Here is a 12,381-nt window from a genome sequence, read left to right on the forward strand (position 1 = left end):
GTTTAAGGTGGATACAAGAGTATTGTATCAGCCCAACACCGATAGCAAATATTCCTCTTCAGGGAACTGTTGAGGTGGTAGAGGACACTGCAGAGTTGATCTGTGTTGCAGTATAACCTTTCTTCATCCCAAGACAACAAGGTCGGGCCACATGCTGCTCAACAGACCTCATCAGAGCACTTTCTCAGTGCACAATTGGGGACATCTGCCCAGAACACTGCTCTGCATTTCCACGGAGCAGGTCTCTAACAAGTCAGGCCTCTCCAATACACAGGGGGAGTGCTGACAGTCATAGATTCCATTAGCAATGGTCCTGTCAAAGAGAACTGTGCAGAAATTTTGTGTATGGGTGAAGTGTCTGAAGACTGCTTGTGTGGTACAGCTGGAGTTTTGAGAAAAGGCCAAGCAGTAGAGAGACATGGGGGGAAAAAACAGCACTGAAATGCCTTCTCCTTGCCTGGCCCATTGCCAGGCTGCCCCTCTGGTATAACTTAGAGCATCCTGGAGGCTGCTCAGCATTCTGCTGCCTGTCAGTGTCTTTAAAGAGCTATTATGGCTGCTGGAAATCTCTACAATGAAGGAAGACTTGAATAAGTCCTTCCCTGCCAACACATGCAGTGCCAGGCAGCAGCAGGAGGGCGTTTTTAGCATGACTGCATGCCAGAGGTTCTCTGTACACTAAACAGCCTGGCAAAATACACAGACCAACTGAAACAAATGAATCTGGACTAGCATGATCAAATGAATCTAATAGGGCATTTGGTATACTTTTAAGGCAAGCTTTTGCCTATCAGTGATTTCATGCAATCTATTGTTCAGCATGAGGAATGGTGCCAAAACTACTCAAGCATGAGCCAAGTTGCAAATTTTTCAGTTACACTCACAGTCCTATGAGTTTACTAAGGAGATACCATTTTATAGGGAACTTGAATTCAAAATTGAGGCCAAACTCACCTATGTAGCTCCCATGCACTTCCTTAGGAAGTTGGCGTGTATGTTTTGTGGTAGTGTCCCTGATGGAGTAAGAAATAATGTTGGGCTTATGAAAGTTCAGGAGTACCTTACAATAGATTTTCATACTAATAAAATTAATTGCATGCTGCTGACAGTATTCTCTTATTTTCATAATCAAGTAGGCTCAAAAGGGTCTAATTGTTGTGTAAACAAGATAAGTTATGATTTCTAGAAACATATGTCTATAAAAATGCAATAGTCAGAGTATTAATATCAATCACTTCACACTTAAGGAAGATGCTGCATACTTAATTGACAAACAAAATAATGCTGATGCATTTTCCAGCAACCTACATTAAGATAGAAAGGGTTTATTAGAGTTTTAAGAGCTACAAGAACAGTCTTTCTGAAAGCAAACAGGGAATCACAAACTGTATGAAAGCCATTAGATTAATAATTTTCTTCTTTTCTCACCTCCTTTTCTGCATTCTTTTATTCAGCAGGGTGAGATTTTCAGGGTTGCCAGGCCTTCTTTAGCACATCTGTCATCCCTGCAGCTGCACTGAGCGGACATCAAAGCAGCTGTGCAGAAATCCAAACTTCACTATTTTATTCACTGAAGGTGTTACCAGCCCCCAGGCTCTTGCATATCCCTGTCATTCCCAGCAGCTGCTGAGGAAGCTTGCTCTGTGCTCTGAAATAGCTGAGATCTTGAAGTCAGACCTTGATCTTCCCAGCTTTACCCGAGCTTTCCCAGAAGAGCTCTGCAGGTGGGCAGGGCACAGCCTCTACAGCCCATACTAGTGCTCTCAGCCCGGGGCATCAGGTACCTCCACGGGGACAGGGACATCAGCTCATAAGTCAGAGTCCAAATAAGAAGGAGCCGTGGGTAGGCAAAGAGGGCAATGACCTGGACTGAGCTTTGAATAGATCCCCTGGACTACTGGAGGGGAGGGTGTCCCAGCTGGAGCCCAGGGCCATGACAGTGTCTCAGCAGCCCATGGAGCTTATTTTTCCAAGCAAGTGGTGGATTTAGAGCAACAGGCTTCACACAGCTTATGCTTTATGGGATCAGGATTTGGCTTTTTAACAAAATCTCAGATCAGAGGGACCTGCAAGCAGGAGCTTGCAGAAGGGACACAACAGCTTTGTCCTGGTTTCCCTGCCCGTGCTAATGCACAGTCCACACTGCCTTCCTCTACTCTTCCTGTCAACCTATGCCTTTGGTTTCCTTGGATCCAACCTGTATTAACAGGCTGCTTCCATACTTGTCTATCTTTTTTAAATCCCTAGTTGACCAGACACCACCAAGTCTTTTTTTAAAGCATAGATCTGGACTGCATTGTCAAAATGACATAAATGTCAAAGCAGCAATCATGATTCCAGCTTGCAGTAGCAATGTCTGTAAAGGTTCATCCTGATATTTGTGTAGCTCATGCTGTAGCAAAATCCAGATCCATCTTATTAATGAAAATAAGAATAATTATTCACAGTTTGACTGTAGGCACTGGTTAGGCAAGTCTTCTCAAACTCTACAGATGTTATCTGGAAAATTAAGAAGCTGCAATTGAATTCAGTTTCAGGAAAGCATGGTAAATACTGAGGAGGTTTATTGATTCATCAAAGCTCCCTGTGAGAGGGTCTAAGTCCTTTTCTGGAAGCCAGCATAGAAAGAAAGCACATTCTCCTTCTTCCTTTAGAAATGATCAAAACTGCCTACCCTGCATGGAAGGAAGAGGCAGCTGTAATGAATTATTTATCTTCAACACATTGTAAGAGGGATGTGCTGTGAATTATTGTAGAGCTGGGCAGGAAATGGTTGCCTTATCCCAAAAGATTTTTGAGATTAAGAATGTGTTGCTCTTCTACACCAGGATAAAACCAAAACCCTTTACAAGTTCTAAGAAAGATAAAAAGAGCAAGACCCATCTACAAAACTCTCTCATCAGTCACATAGGTAGAACTCTTAGAACACCTGAGAAGAAAGTTTGGTAGAGAATTCATCAGATCCAAGCCATCCCATTCAACCTCCACATCCCTGGGGAATGCTTTAGAGAGAACAACATGCAGGAGCAGGGACATGAGCCTGTTGATCTTGTGTGAATGCTGTCTCTGCTGAGCCAGGATGGTGCTTAGGTATTGGCTTTTCATGCTGTTCATTTCACTTCAGCAAAAGAGTTGTGTTTGGTTCTGCCTGATTACTTAGTCCTCGTAGAAGCAACCCATTGTTTATACTGACTTTTCCATTTTTACAGCTAAAGGCTGCAGACCTGAATGATCTTTTATAAAATTTTTACCTCTACATGGGAAATCTCTTTTAAAAAGCTTGCATGTAAGTGACTTTATTTTCTGAATCATTTCCCCCATGTATCCCATAAATAAGTTTTCTCTAGCAGGTTTTTTTTTCCCAACACCTCCAGTTTAAACACACAGCCTGATCGTCAAAGTGCCATTCTATATTTTTAAGGGAGGCTGAGAACTGATTCAGCAGATACAATATAGAAGAAACTTCAGAAGTTGAATCTATTCCACCTAAAATCATTGTCTTGTTCCATAAAAAGAGCAAGAAAAGCTTTGCCATATCTTCATTACAGCTGTAGAAGTTCATACTCGACATAGTTTCTCCCCAGGGTAACTGTGGTAAGGAAAAAAAATTATGCTGACTGAAATAACTTGAATGTATATACATTAAAAACACATGGTCTTTTTGGTTGTAGGTATGAGTTGGTGAGGCTGGGTACCTCCTGAGATTTGTGAGGAGATGTGGCAGATCAGATTGATCCTTTCCCTGGCACCAGGAGAAGGATGTAAGAAAAGCACCAGGTGTTTCTTTTGGTCTTTGTAGAGACAGAGCAAGCAGAAATAAAAAGTTGTGCAGCAATGATTGCAGAACATTTTGCAAATAAGATGCACTTTTAGTCTTTTTGAACACTGGGACATGGAAAAGGAATGCCTGGTTGAGATATATTTTGAGATACATGAGCCATATTCAGTTTATTTAAGTGTGGAGAGAGCACAGGCTAGCTAAATTTCAACTTAATCCAGTTAAATTCCAGCCTAGTCCAGCTAACAGCCATGTGTATATGTGATGTTCCAAATCCCTCCCTTCCTCTCTGTTCCCTGGAGACTGACAAAAGTTACAAGAGTAATGTTGCTGGATCTGAAACCTTCTTAGTCAGATGTTTAGAACTAAATGTGTTTAGTGAAATGAATGCTGGTATGGAAGACTTACAGTGATGAGTCAGATGGCCAGTGTGCCTGAACTATCAGCAGAGTTGGATGCAGAGAGGACCAATGCAGAACACGCCCTGACTGAAAAATCCAGCAAATGTGACCGATTGGTGACACTGCCTGTACATCATGTGGCCACTGGTGAGGCTCAGGCTGCAGCTGATGAAGGCTTTAGGGCACAAATTACAGGCTGGCAGTGACCACAGATCTGGGTGTCCCTGTCTGGATGTGACTGATGCCAACGGCATCTATCTGCCATCATACCATCATGTTTTTATTAAATACAAATGAAATTCAAATTTAGGAAATTTTTCTTCAGAAAAACAATCCAAAGCCATATTCTTCCAGTTCTTGAAAGTACAGCCATCTGCTCTGGGTGAGCTCTGTTGCAGGCCTTAGGTCACTGTGATGGACACAACAGCATCACAGATGAATGACATTGACAACGGGCAGACAGAATGTAATGTTTTAATTCTTGTTTGGGTCTATCTTTATTTTTTCTTTCAAAATTATTCTTACACCAGATATGTGAGAGCCATTTTCTTTGTATAACTCTTGCTACAACAATTCACACATGTAAAGTCCCAAATCAGATTAACAAATCTATTTGATTTAGCACTACATTTGAACAGCAACCAGAAGCACCAGGTGTTCCATTTCTTAAGTGAGACGTGACATTAAGAGTGTTCAGCCAGTCCTGTCCTATTTTTTTGAAATTTCTGCCTAGTCACATTGAAATGAAAGTCACAGTGCTCACAGTGCTGGTTACAATTACAAAATTTTACAAATTCTTGGATGCATTAGAAAATGTCAGCCTGTTATGTGTATGCACTGTTGGGGGTCTAGTCTGTCCAGCAGGAGAAAATGGGTTTGATAGCTCATTGGTGTCATGTACCTACTACATGTTTATTCAGCTGGATTTCTAAAGGGAAAGATAGATTATTTTATTGATAGGCTTTTAACACTGTTTGATAATTATCATTGGATTTGATACACTTGGATGTTGAAGAAAATGTCACTCCACATAAATTGTGTAATTTATAAATCTATAAATGTCTGCATATTAAAAATAATTATACCAATATCTATGCTTAAGATATGGATCAAATACTAGAGGTTGCCAGCATTAGAAACTGTTTCCATTATCTGAACAGTTACTGGGCAAAATCAGATCTGAGTAGTCATTAAAAAATTTAGTGATATTTTTATCTATTTTCAAATACCACTCTAAACCTTATAGTGTTTAATCTAGCTTACTTGTTAAAGGAACATAAAAAGAGGCATTAGGAATGTAGATTTAGTGTAGCACAGCCATTAAGATGAAGAGTAATGGCAGGAAAGCCTTAGCTCTCAGATTCTCCTGCTGTACTAATGTCACCAAAATCATATTACTGGGTTATGGGTGTTTTTCATTGGCTCCATGGGCAGAAGAAATGGTTCTTTTTGCCCCACAAAAGCAGGTCTCCTGATCCACTGAATTCACACATGGTGGCATTTTATGCTCACCCACAGCACCATGAATTGATGCATTGCAAAGGTCTGTTCTCTGTGTAAGGTCTCAAGCACCCGGCTTAGGAGTGTCCCCCCATGCTGGTCAGTGTAGGGGTCTCACTCTAAGGTCAGGGCCATGGCCAGACTGATTGGGTTAGACCTGTTAAACACTTCCATAAGACATAATATGCCATCCTGGTTAAAAAATGCCACATTTTTCAGAATAAAATGAATTTTTTGAGTTATTATTTGTAATGCTATGCTTTCGGATGAAGCACAGTAAAAAAAAGATCTGTTTTCCAGGTGATGGGAAGTCTGCTAGGCTAGTAGTAAAGAAACTGACTGGATTTGTTCCTGTGTTTGTTTGTTTACTTAAACTGCTGGTTTTCAGTTTGCTAATTACCAGTGGCTGTTGTCTTCTGAAGAAACAAAAACACAAGAGTACCAAAATTGTTTATGAAAAGCTCTTTTGTGGACCAGTGGTCTAATTTCTTTCAGTATAAAGGAAGCCTTGTCCAGTTTACGAAAAGGTCTCAGGACTGTATCTCCAGCTGAGATTTTAACACTCCATGTAAGAGTAAATTGGCTTAAACAGCCAAGGAAGATTTACAGCTGAGGGTTACTTTGTTCACTTGGCTGATGATCAAGAACAGCAAAAGACTTCCAGATAAAGCTGAACTACAGTACGGCATTGGCTCTGTGAAGCATCTTTTCCCTGTATATTTCCCAGAACTATCTGGAGGGCATTTTAAAGATGTGGTTAAGTAGACGTATGAATAACAGATATTGTTATGATAGGGAAAAGAATGATTTGGTTCACCTTTCTTTATCAGAGTGACTTTCCTTGGCCAAAGACTTCTTAGTTCACTGACATTAGGAAAAGTCATAAAGAAACAATGGTTCATATTGAATGAATCACACAAACATATAGCCATATGTTTATAGCCATATAGCTGTATGTAGCCATATATTGCAAATAGAATAGGTGTCCCCTAAACCTCAGTCACCTCTTAATGATAAACTGGTAACAGCCATGTCTCATCTGGGGTTTCTCTCCGTACCTGTTCTTCAGTCATCAGAGATTCACAAACGTTCTTGGGGATTCCTAGGCACTTGGGCTAACAGAGTGGTGCAGGACAAATCATAAGCATGAATTCTTAGCTGCTAGAGATAAGTTCTTGGAACTCCAAGGATGTGTTTGCAATTTGTAATTTTGTCTGCAAAGATTTTTCTTAAAAGAAGTAATAGTCTGTTCTCCTCTACTAGCAATCTGTACCATTATTTGCATAAACCACGGTTCCAGGTTGTACCAATAAATAATGGAAAGGGACACTTTTAAAAGGAGATTAAAATGTGGCGATTGGGTTGCGTATTTTTGTTTTCTAGCTTACTGCTGGCTGCTTGCAATAAACCTGGATATGCAGCTCATACCATAAAACAGTCGGTTTGACCCTCAGCAAAGTGTTCCCTGTGCTGTAATTCCAAGCAGTAACATAATAAAACTGGTCCACTTGGGAAGACAGATACCCAGACAAGTCTGGGTTCTTGCCTAAACTTGGTTTTCAAAGAGGTGCAATCTTCTGTTATCATTTACCTATCCAAAAGATATGAAATCTCTGCATTCACATATACTACTTAGGAACAGTAATTTAACTACTTTTTTTCCTCTTGGAAGCCTTCCAAATCAATATTTTTGTTCTGTTTTGGGCAAAATGGGAACGTATAAAAAATTACTTTGTTCATATCCCTTTGTAGCCCGGGGCCCTTTGAGCAAGAGTCAGTAGGAAAAAATTAAAATATGACTGAAAGAAAATAGTCTTTCTGTGGTTTCTGATGATGGCTGAGGAAAAATAAGGCCAGGAAGTAGTAGTTTCATAATTTGTGATAAATTATATGGTGGTGAGTATCTCCTGAGTCCAGTCTGGAATATTTTGTTCCGATTGCAGTGAAAACTGCAGCTTGTGCTCTTACCTCTAGCTGCCAAATCTAAAACCTGTTTCCAACTGCCTGGCATCAAACTGAGCATGTGTGAGACACAACACTTGGGATTAATGTTAAATGAGTGAATCTTAGACCTTATCTATCATTTATTTGTCTCATGTGTGCATACATGGATATCACAGGCATTTTTATTTAATTATTTAAGAATTGGCACGTGACTTGCATTAGTTCCTTCCTTTGGGTATCTTGCTGACAGAATAGTGCAAAGGAGCAATATCTAATCCTCATACAGCTAGAACTGTTTGTGAAGAGAAAGATCCTACTAAACTGGCCCTGTCATGTGAGCGGAAATTACACTTAGTATTAAGTACTGGTTCTTAAGACAGAATATAGTTGTGCTCATACCACCAAATTGATTCAGACTGCCATAAAAGAGTCGTAAGGTTTCATCTTAATTTCAGAGTAAATCTCTGTGCATTTGGTCTGTGTCATTTTGATGGATACAGAACTATGCACTGCTACAAGGCCGGGATATGTATTTATTTATTCAGGAAAATACATGTCATGAAAACATTCATTGTAAAAGACTTAGTGTGCTCTAATGGTCTCATCCAGCACCACTGAAATCAATGAGAATCTTTCTTTCCATGTTAGTAGTGCAGGAGTGTGCCAGCAGTACAGAAAGCATTCCTCTGGCCTAAAGTGCCTGGCACAAATGTCAAATCATTAGGAAAATAAAAGGCTGGCAAACAAGCAACCCCATAGACAGGCAGCAAATTTGGAGGCAACTGAAAATACAGCTGTTTTCTGAAGTTTGTATGTGAAACATATGTTCTGAGAAAGATCAGTAATTCTAGCTGTATGTCTATGCTCATTTGTAGTACTAAAAAAAAAAAAAACAAATGAGAGAGTAATAACAGAGGAAATCATAAAAATAGACCTTAAAAACAGCTGCAGAAAAGACCTGGTTAGTATTTTTCATGCCTTTAAAATTCAACTTGCAAAACAAAGTTGATTTATTCAGATTTTCATTAATTTTACCAGATTTTGTTTTATTCTGCTTTAAATAGCAACTTAAAAAAAAAAAAGTGGCAGAAATATTATTTCCTGGTTTTTAATGAATGATCCGCCTGCAGTATAAACACTTGTTTGGTGTCATTACTTTAATGAAGAACTGCAAACCACATATTTTGGCTGCAGCTAGTTTCACACGAGTACTTCAGTCCTGGGAATTTTTAGGGCTATCCCATGAAGTGAACCAGCCTAAGGGACATGAACTGTAACTCTATACACAGAACAAAAATATGCCTGTGTGCATGCACAACTGTGAGCCTCGAGCATTATTGTCCTTTGCCTGTACAGTCAGGATATGATGTGTGACCAAACCCTTCTGTCTTGGGAAGTCCCTTCCTTTGGATGTTCACTGGGGGGAACACCCATCTCCTTGCCAAGGAGACTCCTGCCCCCTTTTAGCTGTGGATTTGTTGCCACATCATCACAACTTGCCTGCCCAGCTTTTGGGAGTAGTTTCCCAGGGTTCCCAACCTCTGCTGAGGCTTCCATCAGCATTGGTTTCCCAGTTCCTCAGCAGAAATCTTCAGAAGAAAGCCTTAAGCAGAAGGGCTGGGAGGATGGAAAGTATTACAGAGAGTAAGGATCTTCTTCGTTGCAGACTTTTTGACTTGAGACATCTTCTCTCTGTGCTCGTTTTACCCATCCAGGCATCCAGCAAAGACAAACAGTTGTTGGTGTCTGGGGCTGGCTTCCAGACAGGGACCCAGTACATTCCACAGGTCCCCATGAGGTCTATCTTCCCTTCTCCCAAAATTGGTTCTTCACCCCAAAGTCCAACACTCAGCAGAAATCCAGGGCAGAAAGAGACTTGTCCAAAATAAAAGCTCTGTCCACAAATAAATAAAATCACCTTCATGTAAATCCAGTTCTCATTCCTCTCCACATTGCTCTTATGCTTTCCCAGGCACAAACAGGAAAAAAGTCTAAACTTGGTTCGTTTTTCCGCTTTGATACCATTATCTTCTCTATGGGAACATTGCCAATCTTTTTTGTGCAAGTATCCAAGTTAAAAACCCAGGAATCCTCTTGTCCTTTTGTCTTTGGTCAAACCCAAGCATCTTTCTGAGCTTCAACAGGTCTTGAGGTTTTGCATATGGTGAGATTTGTTGCAAATGAATTTAAAATGATGCAATTTTTTACCCATAAGATACAATGAGGACTGAGAGAGCTAGATGAACTGAGTCTGGCCCTAGATGCTGTAAGAGGCTTTATGTTGTCTATGGACATATGAGAGGAGGTGGGAGTCAATAGAGTGGCTGCTGGCCAGTCCTGGGCTGCTCAGAGCCTCTGCAAAGGAAATCCCAGCACTTCTGCAGTTCGAAAGGGAAGAGGTGCTCTTCTTAAGACTTTATTTCTTTTTAAATTTTACCTTGCAGTTTTTTTCTCTCAAAAACCGTTTTTTTTTTACTAAATCAGCCATATCAGGAAAAAGAATGGGAATGAATGAATGAATGAATGAATGAATGAATGAATGAATGAATACAAGCAAAACCAGCCTCTTTTTTGCAGCAATTTTGCAAAGGGCAGGGCAAAAAACAAAAGACGCTTCTTTCAAGAGGGGATCCTGGACTCATGCCATGAGCATCTCTGACCCTTCCTGCAAGAGGAAGTTTCCCTGTTCTCCCCTCTCGGAGTTTCTCCCCTTCTACACCAACTCTGCCTGGGCTCATGGATCTGTCTTTGTAAATGCAAAATGTGCTCGGGAGCATGGGGCAGCCCCTCCACGCACCCACCTCCCCCCGAACCCCGGGGGGTTGGCGGACCCGCTCATTGCCCTGCCTTGGGCTAACTCCTAGCTGCAGCCTCCCGCTGCCTCAGCCCGGTCCGACACCGAGCAGCGGCGCTCCGGGCCGGCGGTTTTCCCTGACTCCTCATAAATAAAACTGTACATAAAGTCGCAACAGAAAAAGCAGCGGAACTGCACGGCCGCGGTCCCGCGTGAAAGGACACGGGGTGCCCCAGCTGCCAGCCCAGCCCAGCCCAGCCCCGACAGCCCCGCGGGCCCCTCCGTTGGGCGGCGGAGCCTCAGGCGGGGCCGCCCGGGACACCCGCGGGCGCGGCGGGGGCGGCCAGCGCCTCCCGCTCCCGCTTCTTCTGCTTCATGCGGCGGTTCTGGAACCAGACCTTCACCTGGGCGTCGCGGAGGCGCAGCGAGCGGGCCACCTCGAGGCGGCGGGCCCGCGACAGGTACCGGCTGAAGTGAAACTCCTTCTCCAGCTCCGTGAGCTGCCGGGTGCTGAAGCTGGTGCGTGCGGAGCAGGCGGAAGGTTCCCCCCCGCACGGAGCCGCACCGCCTGCAACGCCGAAAAACGCCGCTTTTCAGAGGGGGCAAAGGCAGGAGGAGGAAGTGGGGCGGGGGTCGAGGCAGGAGAAGGGCAGAGGGGAGCCGGGACGGGAGCAGCCCCCGCCCCCTCCCCGCTGCCCCACTCACTTCTCCCGGGCGGGCTCCGCTTCGCTCGCATCCACTCGAAGGTGCGGGGCGCCGTCGGGGCCGCCGCGGGAGCCGGGGAGCCGGGCGCGGGGGCTGCCCCGGGGCAGGGCGAAAGGTGCCGCAGCCCCCCGGCTCCCGCGCCGAGGCAGGGGCAGCGCCGGGCCGGGTCCGGCGGCGGCGGGCGGATGGACGTAGCGTGGCCCTGCAGTCCGGCTGCCCGGGCCGGTCGGTAGCCGGGGCCCGGCGCCGCGGGGGCAGCGGCCGCGTACCCCAGCGCCTGCGGAGGGGGCGCAGCGCTGGCCGGGGTGCCCAGCCCCAGGAAGGCGTCATCCCCTTGTTGTGGGTACGGGGCCTGCGGGGCCCCGCGGCACAGCCCCGGTGGAAAGGCGAGAGCAAAGTACCCCAGGTCCATGACCCACGGGGCAACACCGCGCCCCGCCGAGGCAATATTGCCCTAATATAGGCCCTGGAGCGGGGCGGCACGGCCCGCCCCGCGGCCAATGGCAGCCCGGAGGGGAGAGCCCGCGCCGGGGGTCCAGCTCCCCTGTGCAAGCCCGGCTACCCAGGTGGGCAGTCCCGCCGCACCGCACCGGGATTCCCCCGGCACCGAGATACCCCTGGACTCGACGGAGTCGCTGCACACTTGCGACGTTCGCCGGGAGTTCGGAAGGTGAGTGAGCTGGCGCTTTCCCGCTATCCGGACTCCTGTCTGGGTACAGGTTTGCGTTCTCCCCTGCCCTGCAGCCGGCCAGGCTCCTGGAAGCTCCCTCGGGAGTCCACGTGGGCACACCCAGGTCTCCACACCCGGAGGCTGGGCGAGGGGCGGGTTGCTACTGCACCTCGTAGCACTTAATGGTCTCGTTCCATCAGATAAGTGCTCTGCAGCCTCTCAGAATGAATCCCCTCACCGTTAACATGCTCACACCGTTAATGGACTTTTATTTTTCCCTTGGCGATTCGGCATTTTTTACTGAGTGTTTGCAGCTGGCAAAGAGCACCAAGTTGCTCTACCCGGCCAAATCGTCCAACTCTCTCTTGGTTTTCAATCCCCCAGAATGGCAGGAAACAGCAAGAAGGTGAAGGAGGTGAAATCTGGACTCCCGAAGTGATCATCTTTCCCTAAATATCTCCGAGTGACACTTGACCATCCAGTCTGAGCCACGCTGATATTTGATTTGTATGATGGTGGGTTTGAGCCAATGCCTCAGCTGATAACCACGTGTCAGTGCAGTTCAGAGCAGCAGAAGGGTGTGCTGAGC

General features: G+C 44.8%; 1 protein-coding gene across 1 annotated transcript; it reads right to left on the bottom strand.

The window, feature by feature from the left end:
* Window positions 1–10,716: 10,716 nt before the first annotated feature.
* Window positions 10,717–11,534, bottom strand: HOXD1 (homeobox D1). Its single transcript, XM_088168002.1, has 2 exons — window positions 11,123–11,534; window positions 10,717–10,985 (listed from the first exon to the last, which is right to left on the bottom strand). The coding sequence occupies exons 1-2, from the start codon at window positions 11,532–11,534 to the stop codon at window positions 10,717–10,719; spliced, it is 681 nt and encodes a 226-aa protein (XP_088024128.1).
* Window positions 11,535–12,381: the final 847 nt, after the last annotated feature.

Source organism: Sturnus vulgaris, chromosome 7, assembly GCF_052056855.1.
Source record: "Sturnus vulgaris isolate bStuVul1 chromosome 7, bStuVul1.hap1, whole genome shotgun sequence".
NCBI classification, from domain to species: Eukaryota; Metazoa; Chordata; class Aves; order Passeriformes; family Sturnidae; genus Sturnus; species Sturnus vulgaris.